Source organism: Carcharodon carcharias, chromosome 4 (assembly GCF_017639515.1).
Source record: "Carcharodon carcharias isolate sCarCar2 chromosome 4, sCarCar2.pri, whole genome shotgun sequence".
Classification (NCBI taxonomy): Eukaryota; Metazoa; Chordata; class Chondrichthyes; order Lamniformes; family Lamnidae; genus Carcharodon; species Carcharodon carcharias.
Genome location: NC_054470.1, coordinates 164,083,976 through 164,108,925, shown reverse-complemented (window position 1 = coordinate 164,108,925; position 24,950 = coordinate 164,083,976). Strand labels below are relative to the sequence as shown.

The 24,950-nt window shown below is 41.8% G+C and overlaps 1 protein-coding gene across 1 annotated transcript; it reads left to right on the top strand.

Moving 5' to 3' along the window:
• The first annotated feature begins 5,431 nt into the window (after positions 1 to 5,431).
• On the top strand, positions 5,432 to 24,597 carry mrps36 (mitochondrial ribosomal protein S36). The gene is made up of 4 exons (XM_041186326.1): positions 5,432 to 5,521; positions 16,320 to 16,383; positions 19,899 to 20,095; positions 23,540 to 24,597. Exons 1-4 carry the CDS (start codon positions 5,471 to 5,473, stop codon positions 23,555 to 23,557), a joined length of 330 nt encoding a protein of 109 aa, XP_041042260.1. The 5' UTR covers positions 5,432 to 5,470; the 3' UTR covers positions 23,558 to 24,597.
• Positions 24,598 to 24,950: the final 353 nt, after the last annotated feature.

Sequence of the window (24,950 nt, the reverse complement as noted above, 5' to 3'; positions counted from 1 at the left end):
CTTGGAGAAGACTTAATCAGATTAGCAGAATGGGAGAACAGTTCAAATCAATTGTTGTAGAGGTACAATTTAATGTAAATAGATATGAGGTAATAGTTTGGCAAGAGTAGTAATGAGAGTATACATTGAATGGGAAGACAGTTAAGAGTGTAGATGAACAGAATTTTAGAGATTTGAATACATAATATTTGAAAGGTATGAAGCTTTGAAGAAGACCAACCACTTTTGGGTTTTTCTAATTAGGGGCAGAGTACAATGTAAAGTAATAAATTTTGCACAAAACATTGGTTATAACTGAGTAATATGTGCCATTTTTGAGTAGCCATTATAGAAAAGATGTTAAAGCATAGAGTATGTAAAGCATAGATTCACCCCGATGTTGCCAATGATGGGAAGCCACATTTACGAAGAGAGACTTGGAACACTTGAACTTTTTCTACTGGAGCAAAGAAGGGTAAGAGATTTAATTTACATTTTTTAAAATTATTGAGGAACTTGATGGTGTCAATAGGGAAAGACTATTTCCACTAGTTGAGGAATCAGTGATGATTATTAAGAGTTGAGAAGCAAAATAAAGTAACAGTTCTATATCCGGAGGGTTGTTTGAGCATGAAATGTCTTGTCACAGGTAGGAATTGAGGTAGAATTAAACATTGCATGTTTAAATGTTATGGAGGTAAATATTTGAAACAAGAATACACACAGCTTTAGTGAGAAATTGGGGCAATGAGATTGGCTTTGAATTGCTCTAACATGTAGCTAGCTAAGATAAAAGGGGATGAATATCTTTCTTTGTCGTAAAATACTAGGGTTCTAAACATTAGAGCCCAGAATGGCTCTTGCAAGTAATGATTACACTGTTTAGATGTTAGATGGTGGAATTGCCTGGAATACTGAAAATCAGCCTACTTCACCACAGAACAGAGAGAGTGGAAGTCTCGGAATTGTCTTGGGTATGAATCCCAGCATTTCCTACACAGCCAAGAACAACAGTAGCAACATGTCAAGAGAAGAGCAGCCAGTAATGAGTGAAACCTCAGAATTTACTTTGGATAAATAGTGAAAGATGATTTTCACTGGTAGGCAAATAGGGTACAAGGGAACATAAACCAAGGTTTCTTACTGGAAGAATCAAAGATTCTGGAACTGAGGACTATTAGTCCATAGGATGCTTCATCACAAGTGGTAATTGAGGCAGAACATCATTTAAAATAATCTGGGGGAGAGAAAGGGATCACTGGGAAAGCAGCAGTGCTGCACATGCACCAGGGACAACTGGCCTCCACATCTGCTGCAATTTCTATTCTTCTTCAGGTGCCATGTTCTGCAATGCCAGTGACATGGCTCTCCTACTTTCACGATCTTTGATAACAGCCAACATATTGGTGGTGTTCTCAAATCTTGGACTAGTTCTGCTTCTTAAGCTGTTGGTGTATTCTTTGTCTCCCTCTTGCTCTTCTGCCCTCGATTTTACCAATCACTACCACATGTTCTAGTTTCTCACTCCTAAGTATGCGCCCAAGGAATTGTAATTGTCTCCAGGTGATCGTTTGTAAAATTTCTTGTGTTGCCTGCCTTCCTTTTTTTAAAATTCATTCACGGGATGTGGACTTCGCTGGCTGGGCCAGCATTTGTTGCCCATCCCTAGTTGCCTTTGAGAAGGTGGTGGTGAGCTGCCTTCTTGAACCACTACAGTCCATGTGGTGTAGGTACACCCACAGTGCTGTTAAGGAGGGAGTTCCAGGCTTTTGACCCAGCAACAGTGAAGGAACAGCGATATATCTCCAAGTCAGGATGGTGAGTGGCTTGGAGGGGAACTTCCAGTTGGTGGTGTTCCCATCTATCTGCTGCTCTTGACCTTCTAGATGGTAGTGGTCATGGGTTTGGAAGGTGCTGTTGAAGGAGCCTTGGTGAATTCCTGCAGTGCATCTGGCGGATGGTGTACATTGCTGCTACTGTGTGTCGGTGGTGGAGGGAATGAATGTTAGTGGATGTGATGCCAATCAAGTGGACTGCTTTGTCCTGGATGGTGTTAAGCTTCTTGAGTGTTGTTGGAGCTGCACTCATCCAGGCATCTCCTTAGTTGTGTGTTATCCAACTAATCCTCATCGTAGGTCTCAGAAACATCTCTGTTGCCTTTTATCTTCTATTGTCTTGTTCAAATTCCAGCTTTTGCTTCCATATAGTAACTGTGACCAGATGTAGCATTTTAATAAAAGAAAAACACTGCAGATGCTGGAGATCAGAAATTAAAACAGAAATATTAAATGGGTTAGTCATAGTGTGCTGGTTTAGAGGGAGTGGAATTCTTAATGCATCCAGGAGAGCTTTTTAAGCCAGTACGTAGATGGCCCTGGACTTAATTTTAGGGAATGAAGCCAAGCAAGTGGTAGAGGTATCAGTGGGGAGCATTTTGCGGATAGTGATCATAGTTCCGTTAGATTCAAGGTTGTTATGGAAAAGGACAAGGATGGTCCAGGAATTAGAGTTCTAAACTGGGGAAAGGCCAATTTTAATAAGATCAGATATGATTTGGCCAGAGTGGGAGCAGCTACTTTTAGTAAATCTGCATCAGAGCAGTGAGGCTCATTCAAGAAGGAAATAGGGAGAGTACAGGGCCAACATATTCCAGTAAAGAGAAAGGGTGGGACCAACAAATCCAGGGAACCCTGGGTGTCGAGGGGTATAGAGGATTGGATAAAGAGAAAAAAGGAGGCTTATGGCAGATACCGAGGGCTCAAAGCAGCAGAAGCCCTAGAGGAGTATAAAATGTGTAGGGGGGAACTTAAAAAGGAAATTCGGAGAGCAAAAAGGGGCATAAAAAATATTGGCAGGTAAAATAAAGGAAAATCCAAAGTTATTTTACAAGTACATAAAGAATAAGAGGCTAACTAGGGAAAGAGTAGGGCCAAGTAAGGACCATAGTAATTTGTGTGTGGAGCCGGAAGACATAAGGTTCTAAATGAATACTTTGTTTCGGTGTTCACAAGTGAGAGGGACGACGTTGGTATGGAAATCAGGCAGAAGGACTGTGATATAATTATAGAAATTAGCATAGAAAGGGAGGAGGTTCTAAGTGGTCTGGCACGCTTGAAAGTAGATAAATCTCCAGGCTGGATGAAATGTATCCCAGGCTTTTGAGTGAAGCAAGGGAGGAGATAGCAGAGGCGCTGGCAATAATTTTCAATACGTCTCTGGCCACAGAAGAGGTGTCAGAGGACTGGAGGACAGCCAATGTGGAACAAAAACAGAATTACCTGGAAAAACTCAGCAGGTCTGGCAGCATCGGCGGAGAAGAAAAGAGTTGACGTTTTGAGTCCTCATGACCCTTCGACAGGGATTAATCAAGGACAGTCAGCATGGTTTTGTTAAGGGGAGGTCATGTCTGACCAATTTGATGGAATTTTCGAAGAGGTGACCAGGTGTGTAGATGAGGGCAATGCATTTGACGTAGTCTACTTGGACTTTAGCAAGGCTTTTGATAAGGTCCCGCATGGGAGACTGATAATTAAGGTAAGAGCCCATGGGACCAAGGCAATTGGCAAATTGGATCCAGAATTGGCTGAGTGGCAGGAAGCAGAGGACGATGGTCGAGGGGTGTTTTTGCGACTGGGTGCCTGTGTCAAGTGGAGTTCCACAGTGATCAGTGTTGGGTCCCTTGCTGTTTGTGGTATATGTAAATGATTTAGACTTGAATGTAGGAGGGTTGATCAGTAAGTTTGTAAATGACACGAAAATTAGTGGGGTTATAAATAGTGAGGAGGATAGCCTTAGATTACAGGAGGATATAGATGGGTTGGTCAGGTGGGCTGATCAGTGGCAAATGGAATTTAATCCAGATGAGTGTTTGGGCAGGACAAATAAGGCACGGGAATACACAATGAATGGTAGGACCCTGGGAAGTACTGAGGATCAGAGGGACCTTGGTGTGCATGTCCACCGGTCCCTTAAGAAAGCGGGACAGTTAGGTAAGGTGATTAAGAAGGCATATGGGATATCTGCCTTTATTAGCCGAGGCACAGAATATAAGAGCAGGGAGGTTATGCTGGAACTGTATAAAACGCTGATTAGGCCACAGCTAGAGTATTGCATGCAATTCTGGAATCCGCATTATAGGAAGGATGTGATTGCACTAAAGAGAGTGCAGAGGAGATTTACCAGGATGTTGCCTTAGCTGGAGAGTTTTAGTTATGAGGAGAGATTGGATAGACTGAGGTTATTTTCCCTGGAGCAGAGGAGATTGAGGGGGGACGTGATTGAGGCATATAAAATAATGAGGGGCATGGATAGGGTAGGCAGGAAGGAACTTTTCCCTTTGGTGGAGGGATCAATAACCAGGGGGTATAGATTTAAGGTAAGGGGCTGGAGGTTTGAAGGGGATGTGGGGAAGTATATTTTCACCTGGAGGATGGTGGAAATCTGGAACTCACTGCCTGAAAGGGTGGTAGAGGCAGAAACCCTCATATTTGGATGTGCACTTGCAATGCCATGGCACACAAGGCTATGGGCCTAGTGCTGGAAAATGGGATTAGAATAGTTAGGTACTTGTTTGACTGGTGCAGACTCGATGGGCCGAAAGGCCTTTTTCAATGCTGCAGACCTCTGTGACTCTATAAAGTGCTGGAAAAACTCAGCATGTCTGGCAGAAACTGCGGAGAGAAATAGTTAAGTTTTGAGTCTTAAGAACATTCAGTTAGTATTTTAGTAATATTCTGCTTTCCATTAATTTCCACTATTGTATGAAAATTCTCCTTTATTATCGGACCCCATGTGCGCAAATTGGCTGTCCCACCTCACAAGATTGGCTACACTTTAAAGGTAAAAACAAAAAAAAACTGCGGATGCTGGAAATCCAAAACAAAAACAGAATTACCTGGAAAACCCCCCCACACACCTTAAACCAGCTTATATTTTAACTCTTTCTTGGACTCGAACTCAAGTTCTGTCGAAGGGTCATGAGGACTCGAAACGTCAACTCTTTTCTTCTCCGCCGATGCTGCCAGACCTGCTGAGTTCTTCCAGGTAATTCTGTTTTTGTTTTACACTTTAAAGGTGTTCGTTGCAAGGCGCTGATTTAAATGCCTACACTTGTACAGGCCAAGGGGACCCCAAACCTTTATAAGGTAAAAATCCAACAGCATTTGCTGACGCCATGTGCTCAGACGTCACTTGGTCCAGGCTCCAGCAAATATCTGCAAGCACAGGTGACAAAAACTCACTATTCCCAGCATGTGGACTGACTGAACTGTGAAGCTGCTTTGATTGACAGCATCGTGTTGTGATTCTGGAGCTCGCCGCGCTATGTCCCCGCCCCCTCTCCTCATTGGACCGTTCCCAGCGTTCTAACCAGGCTACCTCTCTCCTCCCCCCATCCGCCACCACCAACGCACGTGCTGCCAATGTGGCGCGTGCGCTCTTATCGTGACACACACAAACTTTAACCCGGAAGTGAATATTAATCAGCGTCGCCATGGGGAACTTGTGGGGAAGTAAGATGGCGGCTAGTGGTCGGGTCATTCAGGTAAGAGTGGAGAGTGTGGCTTCTCCGGAGGCCTCTATTCTTAGTTTTGGTCGCGTCGCACTTGTTTTACAGGGAAAACTGATCAGGTGTTAGCGGCTGTGAGAAGCAGCAGCAGTGGAGCTGTACCAACGGGGCTGTTCGTATCCTCCCTGAGTGTAACATTTTATTAAGGTCGTGCCCTTGTCGGTGAAGGGACTCACTTATTGTCCAAGATCCACTAGCTTCTCCACTGGTCCGATCCAGCCCAATCCAGTCCAGTCTGGTCTGCCGGTAGTTTCCGAGATCGAGAAAAAGGTGAATTTTGCAGCGAGTCCGAGCCTCAGAAGCCAGGTCGTTAACTCTGGGCCATTCACTGGAGGGCGATTGGGTTACATGGGGAACTGTCACCAACACCTTTGTACACATTGCCGATCAGTCGCAAGTTTGCCAGTTCTACTGCCTGAACAATACAAGTTTGTAAAGATATGTTGTGGCTAATTATTCTGCTGCAGTAGACTCGATAATCCAATATTTAATCCAACTAATTAAATAAAATGGAGATGCCAGCTGATGTGTTGTGGGAGCTGGTGGACCCCATTGTAGTTCCTAGTGACCACATCTGTAGCAAATGTTGGTTGCTTGAGGAACTCCGGCTCAGAATTGATGAGCTGGAGTCTTGAGTTGCGGACACTGCAACACGTCAGGGAGGGGGAGAGATACTTGGACACTGTTTCAGGAGACAGTCACGCCCCTTAGATTAACTACCTTAAATTTGGCCAGTGGTCAGGGACAGGAGGGTGTGACTGAGTGAGACAGGTAGAGGGATCCAGGAAGTAGCACTGCAGGAGCCTCAGCCCTTGCCCTTATGCAACAGGTTTGAGATTCTTGTTTCCTGTGTGGACAAGAGTGGGGACTCTAGGGAGGATGAGCAACTGCCCATTGCACTGTGGTACAGGGAGCCATTCAAGTGGGAGGAGAAAATAGAAATGTAGTTGTAATCAGGGATAGTGCAGTTAGGGGAATAGATACTGTTCTCTATAGCCAGGGTTGAGAGTCCCGAAGGCTGTGTTGCCTACCTGGTGCCAGGGTTAAGGATACCTCATCTGGGCTGCAGAGGAACTTAGAGTTGGAGGGGAATGATCCAGTCGTCATGGTCCACGTAGGTACCAATGATATAGGTAGAAGAAGGAAAGAGGTTCTGCTGAGAGAATACAAGCAGCTAGGGGCTAAATTAAAAAACAGAACCAAAAAGGTGGTAATCTCTGGATTACTACCTGAGCCACAAGCTAATTGGCACAGGGTCAACAAGATTAAAGAGGTAAATATGTGGCTCAAAGATTGGTGTGGGAGAAGTGGGTTCGAATACATGGGACATTAGCACCAGTACTGGGGAAAGAGGGAGCTATTCCGTTTGGACAGGCTCCACTTGAATCATGCTGGGACCGGTGTCCTGGCGAATCGCTTAACTAGAGTTGTAGATAGGGCTTTAAACTAAATAGTGGGGGGGTTCAGTTGCACAGAAATATAAAAAGTCAAAGTTTAAGGAGAGGGTAAGAGTGCAGGATAGTGACGAGGTTGATTGCTATCCAAAAGTGAAAGGAAGGGATAGAGTGTGTGAATGCCATATTGCACCAAAGAATCATTTAAGAGTAGGGAAAATTAACAATTGGGCAAACCTAAAGGCTTTGTATCCAAATGCATGTAGCATTTGGAATAACACTAAGGAGTTAACAGTGCAAATATAGATAAATAGGTATGATTTGGTGGCGATTACTGAGACATGGTTACAGGGAGAACAGGTTTGGGAGTTGAATATCCAAGGGTACTCAGTGTTTCAGAAGGATAGGCAGGAAAGAAAAGGAGGTGGTGTAGCTTTGTTAGTAAAGGAAGAGATCAGTGCTATAGTGAGGAATGATATAGGCACTGGAGAGCAAGACGTAGAGTCAGTCTGGGTAAAAATAAGAAATAGCAAGGGAACGAAGTCTCTGGTGGGAGTAATCTATAGGTCCCCAAGCAGTAGTTCAGCAGTAGGGCACAGTATACACCAGGAAATACTGGGAGCATGTAAGAAAGGCACGGCAATAATCATGGGTGATTTTAATATGCATATAGACTGGACTAATCAAATTGGCAAGGGTAGCCTTGAGGGAGAATTTATAGTGTATTAGGGATTGTTTCTTGGAGTAATATGTTGTGGAACCAACCAGCAAGCAGGCTATTCTGGACTTGGTTTTGTGTAATGAGATGGGATTAATTAATGATCTCATAGTAAAGATCCTGCAGGGAAGAGTGATCATAGCATGATAGAATTTCAAGTTCAGTTTGGGAGCGAGAAACTTGAGTCCAACACTAGTGTTCTGGAGTTAAACAAAGGTATCTACATAGGTATGAGGGCAGACTGGGCAAGAAGACTACAAGGTAGGACAGTTGATAAACGGTGGCAGATATTTAGGGAGATATTCAATTCCTCCCAAGTAAAGTATATCCCAATGAGGAAGAAGGATGGTAAGGGGGGCAAAGCATCCATGGCTAAGCAAGGAAGTTAAAGATAACTTAAAGGCAAAATCTAAGGCATACCAAATTGCAAAGGTTAGTGGCAGGCTGGAAGATTGGGAAACTTTTAAAGATCAACAAAGTGTTACTAAAAAAAATAATAAAAAGAGCAAAGGTAAATTTATGAAAGAAAACTAGCGTAAAACGTAAAAGCTGATAGCAAAAGCTTCTACAAATATATAAAAGGAAAGAGAGTAGCTAAAGTGAATGTTGGGGTCCCTTGGAAGATGAGACTGGGGAGTTAATAGTGGGGAACGCAGAAATGGCAGAGACGTTTAATCAATATTTTGCCTCAGTTTTCACAGTGTACCACCCCAATAGTAAGGGTAGTGCAGAGGATATAGAGGAGGAACATAGAACAATCACCATCACCAGAGAAAAAGTACTTGTCACCCTTTAATCCCAATAGTTTGCTAAGTTCCCAGGACCTGATGGCCTACATCCCAGGATCTTAAAGGAAGTGGCAGCGGAGATAGTGGATGCATTGGCTGTAATATCCCAAAATTCCCTGGATCCTGGAAAGGTTCCGGTGGATTGGAAAAATGGTAATATAACGTCCTTATTCAAAAAGGGGGGGAGGCAGAAAGTAAGAAACTATAGACCAGTTAATTTAACGTCTGTTGTTGGGAAATTGTTGGAATCTATTATTAAGCAAGTAGTAATGGGGCATCTGGAAAGTCAAAATGCAATCCATCAGAGTCAGCATGGTTTTATGAAGAGTAAATCATGGTTGACTAATTTGCTAGAGTTCTTTGAAGATGTGACAAGCAAAGTGGATAATGGGAATCCTGCAGATGTCGTATATCTAGACTTCCAGAAGGTCTTTGATAAGATGCCGCGTACAAGATTAATACACAAGATAAGATCACACAGAGTTAGGGGTAACATATTAGCTTGGATAGAGGATTGGCTAACCAACAGAAAGCAAAGAGTCAGGATAAATTGGTCTTTTTCTGGATGACAAGCTGTAACTAGTGGCACAGGGTTCGGTGCTTGGGCCCCAACTATTTACAATCTATATTAATGATTTGGATTCAGGGATAGAAGGTACTATAGCTAAATTTGCAGATGACACCAAAATAGGTGGGAAAGTAAGTTGCAATGAAGAAATAAGAAATTTACAAATGGATATGGACAGATTAGGTGAATGGGCCAAAATTTGGCAGACGGAGTTTAATGTGTGAGGTTATCCATTTTGGTCTGAAGAATAAAAAGGTGACTTATTATTTAAATGGAGAGAAACTTCCGAATGCTTCAATGCAGAGGGATCTGGGTGTCTTCGTGCATAAATCGCCGAAAGTTAATATGCAGGTACAGCAGCTAATAAGGCAAATGGAATTTTGGCACTTATTGCTAAAGGAATAGAGTATAAAAATAGGGAAGTGTTGTTGCAACTGTACAAGGAATTGGTGAGACTGCACCTGGAGTACTGTGCACAGTTTTGGCCCCCTTACTTGAAAGATGTAGTTGCACTGGAGGCGGTTCAGAGGAGGTTCACTAGCTTGATTCCAGAGATGTGGGGCTTGTCTTATGAGGAGAGATTGAGCAGTTTAGGCCTATACTCACTAGAGTTTAGAAGGATGAGAGGAGATCTAATTGAGGTATATAAGATGCTAAAGGGTATAGACAAAGTAGACGTGGAGTGGATGTTTCCCATTTAACTCAGATGAGGAGGAATTTTCGCAAAGGGTCGTGAATCTGTGGAATTCACTACCTCAGAGTGCAGTGGATGCAGGGATACTGAATAAATTTGAGGAGGAGATAGACAGATTTTTAATTAGTAATAGGTTGAAAGGTTTTGGGAGAAGGCGGGAAATTGGAGTTGAGGCTGAAATGAGATCGGCCATGATCATAATGAATGGCGGGGCAGGCTCGAGGGGCTGAATTGCCTACTCCTGCTCCTAGTTCTTATGTTTTTATTTATATGGTGCCAATTAGCGAGCACAAGTATTGATTTGCGAGTGGAATTTGGTGTTCTTAATTGGGACGTGATGTAAAAACAAAGTTTTGGAAAACTCGGGTGTGGCCACATCATTTTCGGAAGAAGATTCATTCAAGAGTCTCCACTGGTGCCGCCAGACCTGAGTTTTTCTAGCACTTTGCAAATGCTGGAAATCTGAAATACAAAGTGTTTTGCATTTATTTAAACTCCACTCCAGAGCATTGAGGGACATGATCCTGGCGGACCAGGCTCGAGGGGCCGAATGGCCTACCTCTCTTATTTCATACGGTCGTAATCCAGGCTGACACGTCAATGCAATGCTGCACTGTTGGAGGTGCAGTCTTTAAACTGGGCCCTGTCTGCCCCCTCAGATGGATGTAAACAATCCCATGGCTCCATTTCAGAAGAGTAGGCGTTCTCTTGATGTTTGAGCCTATATTTAGTCCTGAATCACTATCACTAAAACAAATGATCTGATTACAATTTCTACTGAATAGAAGAGCTTGCAGGATGTAAATTTGCTACCACATTTACAACTGTGCTCTTCAAAAGTACTTAGTTGTCTTTAGATAGGAACAAAAAAACTGCGGATGCTGGAAATCCAAAACAAAAACAGAATTACCTGGAAAAACTCAGCAGGTCTGGCAGCATCGGCGGAGAAGAAAAGAGTTGACGTTTCGAGTCCTCATGACCCTTCGACAGGTCTTTAGAGACTGGAGGTCATGAAAGTTGCTATTTAAATGCAAGTACTTTCCTTCCACTGAGCTTCAGATAAATGTATTTCCTACAGAAACAGAACTAATTGTGGTTTTCTAATTAGCCAAGCTGGAAACCATAGCATTTGTTTTTGTATGTAACAAGGTGTTCTGCTGATTTTAAAAAAAAAAATGTGCTGTACATAACAGCCCCAAAGCAAAGTGAGCCAGATTAAGCTTTTACCATGTCACTTCTATTCAGTCAAAATTGATACCCATATCTACCTATTTTTATTTACTCTCCTGCTGGTTTCTTTTACTTCATTGCTTATTCATTTTAAATTTTCACCCACCATAGAGCTGGTACCAGTCATAAATTTCTTCAGGTGTTAGCTGTGGCTCAGTCAGTAGCGCACTCAACTCTTGAGTCAGAGGATTGTGGATTCAGGTCCCATTCAGGTTTTGAGTGCAAAAATCCAAAAGGCTGATACTCCAGTGGAGTACTAAGGGAATACCTCCTTGGAGGTGCCAACTTTCACTTCAGAAGTCAAATTGAAGCCTTATTTGCTGCAGGCACCCAACTCTGCCCCCTCCCCTCCACCGGGGCCTTTAGGGGGTCTTAAAAGATCCTATGAGACTATTTTGAAGAAGAGCTGGGTTATCCTTGATGCCATAGTTAACATTAATCCTGTAATCAACATCACAAAAATACTAAACAAAAACAGAATTACCTGGAAAAACTCAGCAGGTCTGGCAGCATCGGCGGAGAAGAAAAGAGTTGACGTTTCGAGTCCCCATAACCCTTCGACAGAACTTCTGGTTATGAGGACTCGAAACATCAAATCTTTTCTTCTCCGCCGATGCTGCCAGACCTGAGTTTTTCCAGGTAATTCTGTTTTTGTTTTGGATTTCCAGCATCCGCAGTTTTTTTGTTTTTATCACAAAAATACTATATGGTTGTTATCGTATTACTGTTTTTCAGAGTTTGCTGTATGCAAATTGGCCACTGCGATTCCCATATTACAACAGTGACTACACTTCACTTCAGAAGTACTTCATTGGCTATAAAGCATTTTGGGACATCCAGTGGCTGTGAAAGGCTTTATACACACATGTCTTCCTTTCATATCAATCTGCCAGTGCACCTTGAACATTTCTAGCCAGTTGAATGCTTAAAGACCCTGCAATCTTTTTTCCTCCCTGAAGAATTTGTACTATTACTGGGTGATTTACATGAATTTGGAATTCCTGACACAGTTCTCCAAGGCCACAGCCAATCATCCTTTCAACTACAGCAGGTTTTAGGAATTCCACAAAAGTAATAGCTATTACTTGTGTTCCGTTAGCAATATCATGTTACATCGAGCTTCTCCCATCAAACTGGTTCACTAAAGCCCTCTATCTATGTAGCAGATGTTGAGATTCATGGGAGGGGTGTTTCAGCCCCACGGATGTAGGAAGCAGGTTTTAAATACATTTTTTTCCCTTCATTCTTCAGGAACCAGTCCAAAGCTATTGTCAGCTCTGGATGGCTTGCATCCTTTTCTCTTTTCCAGCCCAATAATCTTAATTCCCGAGTTGACTTATGGTGAGGGATACCCTGGAGATTCCTCCCTCAAACCAAAGCTAGGGGAAGCTTCCAGCCTTTTTTTAAAAAAAAAATCCTTACAGACTTGGTCTCTTCTGAGAATGAGCTCCCACCAGCATTCTGCCTGGTGAAGGCTTGCCCTTGTTGCTTTCTCTAAGGTGTCTGCAGACTGACTGCATCTGAGTTTCAGGGTATCTTAGAAAAACCTGCATCCTGATCTTATAATGGCTTCCTGTGGACTATTCCTTCCTAAAGCCCATGGCACATGAATTATATGGGCCTTGTATGCAGATAAAAATGCCATTTGGCCTTTCTGGGGAGGTGGTGGCATAGTGGGAATGTCACTAGATTAGTAATCCAGAGATCCAGGATAACGCTCAGGTGACACAGATTCGAATCTCATCATGACAGATGGTAGAATTTGAATTCAATAAAATATCTGAAATTAAGAGTCTAATGATGATCTTGAAACCATGTTGATTGTTGTAAAAACATGTCTGGTTCGCCAATGACCTTTAGGGAAGGAAATCTGCTGTCCTTACCTGGCCTGGCCTACATGTGACTCCATACCAACAACAATGTGGCTGACTCTTAAAATACCTTCTGAAACGGCCTAGAAAACCACTCTGTTGTATCAAACCGCTTAAAAACACGTCCAGGAGGAAGTGAAACCAGACGGACCACTTTGTATCGACCTAGGCATCGGAAATTACAATGGCAAACTCGGCCCTGTCGACCCTGCAGAGTCCTCCTTACCAACATCTGGAGGCTTGTGCCAAAATTGGGAGAGCTGTCTCTCAGACTAGTCACTAGACATAGTCATACTCATGGAATCAGACCTTACAGATAATGTCCCAGAAGCCACCATCACCATCCTTAGGTATGTCCTGTCTCACCAGCAGGACAGATCCAGCAGAGGAGGTGGCACAGTGGTATATAGTCAAGAGGGAGTTGCCCTGGGAGTCCTGAACATCGACTCCAGACCCATGAAGTCTCATGGCTTCAGGTCAAACATGGGCAAGGAAACCTGCTGATTACTACATACGGTCCCCTCACAGCTGATGAATCATCCTCCATGTTAAACACCATTTGGAGGAAGCACTGAGGATGGCAAGGGCACAGAATGTACTCTGCATGGGGGACTTCAATGTCCGTCACCAGGAGCGGCTCGGTAGCACCACCACCGACAGGGCTGGCTTAGTCCTAAAAGACATAACTGTTATACTGGGCCTGTGGCTGGTGGTGAGGGAACCAACAAGAGGGAAAAACATATTTGACCTCATTCTCACCAATCTGTCTGCCTCAGATGCATCTGCCCATGACAGTATTGGTGGGAGGGACCACTGCACAGTCCTTGTGGAGAAGTACTGCCTTCACCTTAAGGATACCCTCCATTGCATTATGTGGTGTTACCACTGTACTAAATGGGATACACTTTGAACAGATCTAGCAACTCAGCTGGGCATTTACAGAGATACTGAGCCATCAACAGCAGAATTGTACTCGATTGCAATCTGTAAGCTCATGGCCTGGCATATCCCTCACTCTATCATTACCACTAAGCCAGGGGATCAGCCCTAGTTCAACTAAGAGTGCAGAGGGCATGCCAGGAGCAGTACCAGGCATACCTAAAAATGACGTGTCAACCTGGTGAAGCGATAAAACTGGACTATATGCGTGCCAAACAGCATAAGCAGCAAGTGATAGAGCTAAGTGATTCCACAACCAAAGGATCAGATCTAAGCTCTGCAGTCCTGCCACATCCAGTCTAGAATGGTGGTGGATAATTAACAGTTGACTGGAGGAGGAGGCTCCACAAATATCCCCATCCTCAAATGATGGGGGAGCCCAGCACATCAGTGCAAAGGATAAAGCTGAAGCATTTGGAACAATCTTCAGCCAGAAGTGCGGAGTGGATGATCCGTCTTGGCCTCCACCAGAGCTCCCCAGCATCACAGATGCCAAGCTTCAAACAATTCGATTCATTCCACGTGATGTCAAGAAATGCCTGAAGGCACAGGATACTGCAGAGGCTATGGGCTTTGACAATATTCCTGCACAAGTAACTCACCTCCTGACTCCCCAAAGCTGTCCTCAATCTACAAAGCTGAGTGCAACTTGCCAAGCCTCCTGAGACAACACCTTTCAAATCCATGACCACTATCATCTAGAAGGACATGGGCAGCAGATAGATGGGAACACCACCACCTGGAAGCTCCCCTCCAAGCCTCTCACCATCCTAACTTGGAAATATTGCTGTTCCTTCACTGTTCCTGGGTCAAAATCCTGGATCTGCCTCTCCTAACAGCACTCTGGCTGCACCTACACTACATGGACTGCAGTGGTTCAAGAAGGCAGCTCACCACCACCTTCTCAAGGGCAATTAGGGATGGGCAACAAAATGCTGGCCCAGCCAGCGAAGCCCACATCCCATGAATGAATAAAACTTATCCCAATTCCATTCTATCTTGGTTATACTTTAAACTCAATTTAATTCCACTTATAAAACCTGACATTTCTAACACCTCCCTGTGAAACTTGGAGATTGAGTCTATGCAGAGTCAGCACAGAGATACTACTGCCATTGTCTACAGATATGAATATCTTGCACCTTCTTCCCAGAAGACAACTGGTGTGCCCCCCCACAAAATCTTAACCTTTAATTACCAAGCCATCCAAGCATGTTGTTGGGCAGGATTCAGAGCAGGATTGATATTTGTAACACTTGAAAAGTTTTATTTTGGTAAAGATTACTTAAATATTTGTATATTGTAAGCACTGCTTTATGGGGATGGTGGTGGGGGGGAGGGGTGTTGGAGGTGAAAGACCACAATAGAAAGCAAATTAGACGGGCCATCTTGGTACTTGCATGGTACCATTCAGTGATGATAAGAGTTCTTGATTAATCATGGCAATTACACTCTATCAGTTAGTCTCCTACAGACCCAGACATGAAGTGAGGAAAACTCCCAGTGGTGGGAAGCTTTGGGAACCAAATGTCTAATGTTACTTTTTCCTCCCAAACATGCTGTGTTTAGCATGTCATGTCTCAGATTAGTCAATTACTATAGTATATCCCTAAATATTTTCTCCAAGAAGTTTTTCTAATTTGTGTTTGACTGAATCAGTACTGATTCTGTTGCCTTTTTGGCTCATTCCACAGATATACCACTCATTGAAATAATACTTCTGTAGATTAATTTTCAATTTTCCCTCTTTGGCTGTGTCTTCTGATTCTACTGTTCTGGATAAGGTGAAATTTGTTTACAATCCTACAAACAGCAAACATTATCACCTTTCAGCTTTCTTTTTTCTGATGAGAATATAATTTTAAGAATTTGTAACCTCAACTGAGTTCTCACTTTTTAAATAGAGGCTTTTGTGGCAAGGCTTAAAAGTCACTAGTAATGTCTGTGAATTCCTATTTAAAAGTTGAGAAGCATTTATTCAGTCTAGATTTCTTCCCACAAATCTTGAGTTGATGAATCTGTTATGAAATTATTTCATATACTTAACACTATGAAAAATATTAACTTAATATTATCAATTAATATTTTAATGACTCATTGCTCAAGGCAATGCCCTGAGCAATCAGGGTCAAGCTGCCTGATTTAAATTTCAAACAATGTTTGGCAGTTAACTGTCAGTCACCATTACTGCATTCTCCTTGGCAACGCCTCTACCAATCAGATTCCACTTTGAATCAGTCGGCACTCTCTCATTTAGTATAAATTGTCATATTCCCTTTATTGGTGATATTGCGAAGTGTCCTGATGTGTGCAAGACTAAAAGCTTTGACATGTCTCTCTTTTTCGGCAATACTTAAATTTTAATATCTGTACATTTCAATATTCGTTCACGTGGGATTGATGCATTAATGTTAGAGATTTGATTAACTTTCCAAACGCAAAATCTTTTAAATGTGCGCCAGTGAAGGAAAATGATGCAAATTCTTAAATGTCATGAGCAACACTAATGAAGATTGAGTTACAAGACGGACCATGTAAGATATGTAATTTTTTTCTCTCCAATTTCTTCTAGATTGTGAAACCACATCAGCGGTTAATTAGGTTCCCAGATAGAAAAGCTTTCCCTCGCCCCAATGGTAAGTGGATTTCAATTAAATTTTCAATTCTTTGTTTATTGCCATGGGGTTGGAAACAGTATTTACTTTTTTACCCCATGGGATACAATTTTGAGATCCTTTATTGTTGTATTTACATAACATTTTTAATGTCCCAAGGCATGTCACGGGCATGTAAGCGGATAAAAGTTGACACCGAGCCAATGGAGGACATATTAGGATGGGTGACTAAAAGCTTAATTAAAGGAGGAGATTTTGATCAGGGTCTTAAAGGTGCAGAGGTTAAGAGAGGGAATTCCAGAGCTGAGGCCCAAATGGCTGGTTGCATGGCTGCCAATGGGTTGTCTACTTCTTATCATGTCCACGGACAGTCTATACATGGCCAAGCCAGAACTGGACACATTTTTGTGCCTTGTTGAATTCGGCAAGATCTGCAACAATGCAGGGTTCCTCTAGTGATGGACATTGATGGAGATGTTGCATAGTCTGTGCACATTCACAAGTTATCGGGCAGGTTGTATATCCCCATTTGCTTAGTGACATCTTTGAATGACCTACACCAGTCCGAAGTCTGTTAAAGAGTAATGCCAGTGAGTAAGGCAGAGGAAGTTGGGGATACACAAAAGGCCGAAGTTGGAGGAACAGAGTTTTCCGATGGTTGAAGGAGGTCACACATGAGGTGAGGGGCAATGCCATGGTATGATTTGAAGATGAGAACTTTAATATTAAGGCATTGGTGGAATGGAAGCCAATGTATGTCACTAGGCACAGGAGTGATGGGTGAGTGAGACTTGATGTGGACAGTGGAGCTTTGGATGAGATCAAGTTTATGGACAGCGTAAGATGGGATGCTGGCCAGGAGCTAACAAAAGCATGGTTGCGAATTTCAGTCGGGGATAAACTGCAGCAAGGGTGGAGACCTCAACATTTAAGAGGTAGAAGTAGATGATTTTTGTGATGGATATTTAAAATAAATTGAACAATACCATTATTTATCAATACACTTGGTCATATTCCAGATTGGAATAGAACAACTGCTTACAGGAACTGTCCAGTCAACAAATGTAACCTCAATAGAGTGCAGTATAGGAAGTGTTATTTACTACATTTTGTCATTTACTGTTAATGGATGTTGCACAAAACAATGTGTAAATATATTTTGTTATAATATCCACAGTAAGATTTAAAAGTACAAATTTTTTTCATTCTTGGAAAATTGTAGAGCCCTAATCATGGATATTAAGATGTTCTATTATTAGGTATGAACATCCTACTGTCTCAAGCTGTTGGTGTCTGAGGTTCTAAATTCAAAACATAAGCCCTAAGGAATGGGAAGCAGTATGATTATGAAATAAGCATCACAGGCATATGAGGTGCTGTTGAAGAAGTTTGGTGAGTTGCTGCAGATTATAGATGGCACACACTGGCATCCTAGCCACCACCTTAAACCTTAACTCCCTTTATCACTGCTGCACTTTTGCTTTTTTATTCTTCAATGGGATGAGTGTCACTGACCATCCCTAATTGCCCTGGAGAAGGTGGTGGGGAGCCATCTTCTTGAACTGCTGCAGTCTATCTGATGTAGGTATAGCCACAATGCTATTAGGAATGGAGTCCCAGCATTTTGATCCAAGAACAGTGAAGGAATATAGATCTGAGTCATGGTGGTGTGTGGCGTGGAGAGGAACTTCCACGTGGTGATGTTCCCATGCTTCTGCTGCCCTTGTCCTTCTATGTAGTAGGGGGCCACAGGTTTGGAAGTTGCTTTTGAAGGAGGCTTGGTGAGTTGCTGCAGTGCATCTTGTATACGGTGCACACTCTTACCGCTGTCAGTGTTGGAGGGAGTAATTGTTTAAGGTTGTAGGTGGTGTACTGATCAAGCAGGCTGCTTTGTCCTGGATTGTGCCAAGCTGCTTGAGTGGTGTTGAGTGGATCCATACTCATCCAGGCAAGTGGTAATATTCCATCACACTCTGCCTTGTGCCTTGTAGATGTTGGATAGGGTTTGGGGAATCAAAGTGGATACATGTGCAGATTTTCCAGCCTCTGATCTGCTTTTGCAACCACAGTACTTATATGGCTGGGCCAGTTTGGTTTCTGATCAATGGTAACCCCTAAGATGTTGATAATGGGAGATTTGGTGATGGTAATGTCATTGAATGTCAAGCAGCGATGGTTAGATTCTCTCTTGTTGGAGATGGTGGTTATCTGGCACTTGTGTGGCATGAATGTTACTTGGCACTTATCAGCCCGAGCTTGAATGATGTCCAGGCCTTGCTGCATAAGGACATGGACTGCCTCAGTAACTGAGGAGCTGTGAATGGTGCTGAACATTGTGCGATCGTCAGCGAACATCCCCACTTCTGCTTTACAGTGGAGGGAAGGTCATTGAAGCAGCCTGTGAAAGAATTTTTTAAATAATATTAAGACAATACCTGGAGATTCTCCTGCAGCACTGCCCTGGGACTGAGAGATGATTAGCCTCAACCGTTTTCCTTTGTGCCAGGTATGACTCCAACCAGTATTCTGGTGAGTTGTATACCTGGGGCAGTAAAGAGGGCTTTAAACTAAATGGGATGGGGATCATGTGAGGGAAGATGTGGTAAATTAAAGAGGGAGGACAAGGCATTAGAGCAGGGTAGCAATATGGGTAATAACCAGAATGTGGTAGGAAGGGACAGAGTATATAGACCTAAGACTACACCAGCAGATAAGGTCAGTTTATAAGAATGTTAAAATGGCAATAGTAAAAGTTCTGTATCTGAGTGCATGCAGCATTCATAACAAAATGGATGAATTAATAGCACAAATAGACATAAATATGTATGACCTGATAGCCATTTCAGGACGTGGTTGCAAGCAGATCAAGGCTAGGGTCTAAATATTCAAGGGTATTTGACATTTGGGAAGGACCAGGTACTAGGAAATGATGATGGGGGGAGATTTGTGTGTGTGTGTGTGTGTGTGTGTGTGTGTGTGTGTGTGTGGCATTGGTGAGCCAAACAATTTGGTAGTTTCATGGTCACCATTACTGAGACTAGTTTTTAATATCCAAATTTATTAATTATTGACTTTAAATTCCACCAGTTACCATGGTGGGATTTGAACTGGTGTCCCCAGAGCATTAGCCTGGGCCTCGGTTACTAATCCAGTATCATTACCACTGCACCGCCGCCATCCCAATCAAGTGGGCTGCATTGTCCTTGATGCTGTTGAGCATCTTGAGTGTTGGAGCTGCAAGTAGAATGTGTTCCGTCAATAAGGGAATTCAGTAATGGTAATCCTGTTAGATGTCAAAGCGAGGTGATTAGATACTCTCTTATTGGCAAAAGCTGTTGCCTGGCATTTGTGTGGCATGGATGTTACTTGACACTTATCAGCCCATACCTGAATATTGCCTACATCTTGCTACATGCAGACATGGACGGCTTCATTATTTTAAGAGTTGTGAATAGCATATGCATGCTGTACAGTGTGTATTCTTTCATTATAATGTAGTTTCAGCAAAATTTTAAATTCTTGTATTCACTTTATAGTGTATGAAGTTCCCAAATCGACGAATCATCAGGTACTGTCAAATTCAATCCAGGGACAGCAATCAACATCACCAGGCTCAGTCTCTGTACCTGTTAGCCAACTGTCTGGTCCACGTGACACTGTAGAAATAGTAAGATCTCTACCACAGAAATACAGAAGGCAACCAGTGCCAGTAGAAGAAATGGAGTACATTCAGGTGAGTCTGCACCATCTTGATGAAATGTTACTTTTCTGGTGCAAGTTTCACTTGCGTATATAGCCCAAAGCTTAGAAAATGTGTGTATGTTCGGGGGCAGGGGGAGCAGGCAGGGATTAATCCTTGCCTAAGTGGTGAGAACTGTGGCTCTGCTGACACTGTGCCTTGGGCCTGAACTTCAGTAAGCTGCAGAAAGCAATAGGCAACTCATTGAAATGCTATCTCAGATCAGGCTGTTGCAAATTCAAGCGAATAAGTGAATATTTTGTACGGTTTTAGATTCCATATTTAAGAAAGGAAATAATTGCATTAGAGACAGTACAGCGAAGGTCACTAGATTGGTCACCTTGGCTGAGAGAGTTGTCTGGTGATGAGAGACTGAGTAAACTGGGCCTATGTTCTCTTGAGTTTAGCAAAATGAGAGGTGATCTAATTGAAACATACAAGATTGTCAAGGGGCTTGAGAGGGTAGACGAAGTGGTTTCTGCTGGATGTCGATCCTAGATCATGGGGTTACAGTCTCAGAATAAGGGGTCAATCATTTAGGATTAAGATAAGGAGAAATTTCTTCAATCAAAGGGTTGTGAATATTTGGAATTCTCTACTCGAGTGTTGTGGATGCTTCATTGAATATATTTCTGGCTGGGATAGATATAGATAGATTTTTGGTCTTTCAGGGAATCGAGAGAAATAAGGAGCGGGTGGAAAAGTGGATTTGAAGCTCAAGAACAGCCATGATATTGAATGGCAGAGCAGGCTTGAAGGGCTGTTTGGCCCACTCCTGTCTCTTATGTTCTTGTGGATAGCACTTGAGAAGGAATATAAAAGAATGTATTGGAAGGGTGGGGATGTGGGATTAGTCGGTAAATACTCAATCTGTTCATCCTTTCCTGTAAACTTTGATATCATTACTCTGGCCTATGTGTAACCATTTGTACAAAAGAAAGCCCCAGAGAGATCTCGGGGTCACACCACTATCCACATCCGACTAATCTGGGAAACAACCATTTACACTTCTAACCTCTCTGCTACATTCCCTGTATAACTGCCTCAGTCTCTTATCTGCCGTTTATCAAACTGACATCTCATCAAACTCTTGAAAATCATTGTATACAATACATAATGTATTACTTTATCTTTTATGATTTCATCACAAGGTTCAAATATTAGTCAGCATGGTCTGACATTTATGTACCTGTTCTCCATGATGTGATTCACTGCATATAATTTTTAGCTCTGTAGTGAAAGTGTAGTTTGCATCTGCGGAACAATTATGAAAATTTGAACTTGATAGGAAAATCGGTTCATATTGTTACACAAGTGGCTGAAAATAATTAAGATATCATTCATTGTAGCAACTTTTTATATTGTATTTAAAATCTACAATATATATGGTAAGTATTCAACTTAATCATATTGCATTTGATTATGTTCACATTGACTTGTTTTGCTTTTCAACATTAAATTGCATTGACTTACTTATGCTTGCAAAGTAAAGCATCAAAATTTTTTGCCCTTTTTTGCTCACCTGGACTTTTCACCTCTGGTCCCAAGCTCTAACAGATTGCCTTTGACATAGGTACTTTACATCTATTTTAAACCTGCTTCAATGGCATGTGTTTTTGGCCTCCTACTCTGACTCTAGCACCATTTTGTTGGACTCTCCAATCTGATCCCAATCTGCCAGTCTCCATTATCTGATCTAGAGTCAGGTAGGGAAGAATTGCAGTTTGGCACTGGAGTGGAAGAGGAGGCTTAAGAAAATAAATACATGTTGGATCGGGTTTTGGAATACCTCGCATCATATATGTAGAAAATATAGAGAGCTTCTCTGAACTAGAGAATTAGGTTGAGGATCACTCGGAAAGAAACGGAAATCTCAATATGTCAACAATTTAAGCCAGGTCCCATGTCCTTTCATATTATAGTGAAGTCAATATATCAAATATTCCAAGTTCATAAACCAATCTAAAAACATATAATTTATTTTTCTCTAGAACTTATCAACATGGAATTTTACATATGTAGGATTACTTAGGATATATGGCACACAACAGGCCATTCAGCTTAACCAGTCCATTCTGGTTTTTATGCTCCTCATCTCTACTCATCTAAATTTACCATCTTGACTATCTATTTCCTTCTCCCTTAAGCTTGTTTACTTTGCCCTTAAATGTATCTATATTATTTGCTTCAGCCACTACCTCTGGTAGTGAATTCCACATTCTTAACTTCACCCAAAGAATGGCTCTTCTGACTATCTTATGTTAATTGTTGGAGAGCTCTAGTTATGCCCTTCCCCACAAGAGGAAACATTCTCTGTCTCCGCTCTGTCAAAAACTTTCATAATTTTAAAGACTTCTGTTAGATCAGTCTTCTCTTTTCAAAAGAAACCTAGTCTGTCGATCCAAGGAAGCAGTCCATGTCCAAATGCAGCAAGACCTGAATAATATCCAGGCTTGGGCTGACAAGTGGCAAGTAACATTCATGCCACACAAGTCTCAGGCAATGACCACCTCCAACGAGAGAATCTAACCATCGCCTTTTGACATTCAATGGGGTTATCATCACTGAATCCCCTACATGTACATCCTGGAGATTACCATTGATGAAAAGCTGAACTGGAGCAGCAATACAAATACTGTGGCTGCATAAGCAGGTCAGAGGCTAGGAATCCTATGGCGAGTAACTCACCAGCTGACTCCCCAAACCCTGTCCACCATCTACAAGGTGCAACTCAGGAGTGTGATGGAATACTTTCCCACTTGTCTGGATGAGTGCAGCTCCCACAACACCATCCAGGATAAAGCAGCTTGCTTGATCGACACCCATCCACAAACATTCACTCCCTCCATCACCGACACACAGTGGCAGCAGTGTGTACCATCTACAAGATGCACTGCAGGAACTCATCAAGCCTTCCGACACAGCACCTTCCAAACTCATGACCTCTACCATCTAGAAGGGCAAGGGCAGCCGACACATGGGAACACCAGCAGTTGGAAGTTCCCCTCCAAGTCACTCACCATCCTGACTTAGAAATATATCGCCGTTCCTTCACTATAGCTGAGTCAAAATCCTGGAGCTCCCTCCCTAACAGCACAGTGGGTGTACCTATACCACATGGACTGCAGAGGTTCAAGAAGGCAGTTCACCACCACCATCTCTGGCAGTTAGGGACGTGGAATAAATGCTGGCCTACTACAGCGGCACTCACATCCCATGAATGAATTTAAAATTAAAAAAATCCTTCCCTGATATGTACATCCACGCTAATCTGGTATCATTCTTATAAATGTTCTCTGCATCCTCTCCAGTGCTTCAATATCCTTTTTTTTAATATGGTGACCACTACTGCACTGTGCATATCTTAGTATGCCTTAATTGAGCATATTGTTGGATTATGTTTAACTTCACACTTATTACCAAATTTTTGTTTTACAGCGTGGAGGGCCAGAGTAAAATCAACTGCTGCTTTGTCATCCATCAATGGCTGTCAGATTTCCAAGCTGTGGATATAATTGCAATCCTTTGAATACACTTTATATTGCTATGCTAATTACATGTCTTCTGGCTGAATGGATGTTCATCCCATAGTATTCAATAAACATTGAAAAGCTGTTGCCATTTTAAAAAGCTGAAGCATCCTGGTGTATTTCCCAAAATAATGTTCATTGATTTTCATAGGAAAAATTTGGTGAAGTTAAACAGCATTTTGTATTTTATTTCTCGGTGTTCTGTTCCTGGGAAAATTCATTAATATGTCTTGTCCAATTTTTTTAAGGCAATTTCTTCTATAAAAATCTTCTAAATTATAATTTCAATATGTTGAATATAACTGATATTTAAGTACCCTTAATTGCAATATGAAATATAAGCTACACAAACATAATTTTAAACTATTAAAATTTAATACAATTGTTTCTAAGATCAGAACATTCAAAATACATGGTTCCCATATTGTGTATTGCTGTTTTCAAAAAATGCTATTGAGTCTACTAATTTGAGCCTATGGAATGATGTAATTCTGGCATATTGTCAGTACTCATTTTAAATGTAAAGTACACTGGCAGATTTAGGTGCATTCCTTTGTTTTTTTTAATAAAGGTGCTATCCACCTTTGTTTTCATTTCAGCAGTTACTAAAGATAATTTTAAACCAATTGTTGAATTAAGCATTGCGAATTGCATTTTAACAGCAGAACGAAAAACTGCTTTCAATTGGGTGTTTTGTATTTTAAGTTAACCGTGAAGCACTACATTTATCACAAATATTTGTAGATCAGTGATTTGACAAATGTAGGAAACTAGAAAATTATGTACATAAAATGTATCAATAAATGAAATTGTTAAAACATCTATTAGCTGAGTGCAAGAATTTTAATGGAAAGAACTATTGTACAGAAATATGAATGTAAACTATTTCCACTTACCGTCATATGCCTTTGTTCAAAATCATGAATAAAAATTTAGGGAATTTAAATAAGGAATTAAACACCTGAATTTAATGTCTTGTTTACTTATTTATCAGTAAACCTTTATTTATATTCAATGATGTGGACACAAATTTGTGTATGGCAGAAAAAAAAATGTCTGAGTTTTTCATCTTGCACGCTTCACAAGAATACCAATATAAGGGGGAAAACAACAATTTATACTGTATGTGAAGAGTGTGCTGATTGGTTGGCAAGTGGACTCTGGTAGAGGTGTTACTGTGGGGAATGCACCACTGATGGTGACTGACAGTTTAATTGACTGCCACTCCTCTTCAAGGAATGCCTACCTTGAAGAAGTTCTGTTTCCTACCCAAAATCCACAAACAGAACTGTCCCGGTAGACCGATCGTGTCAGCTTGC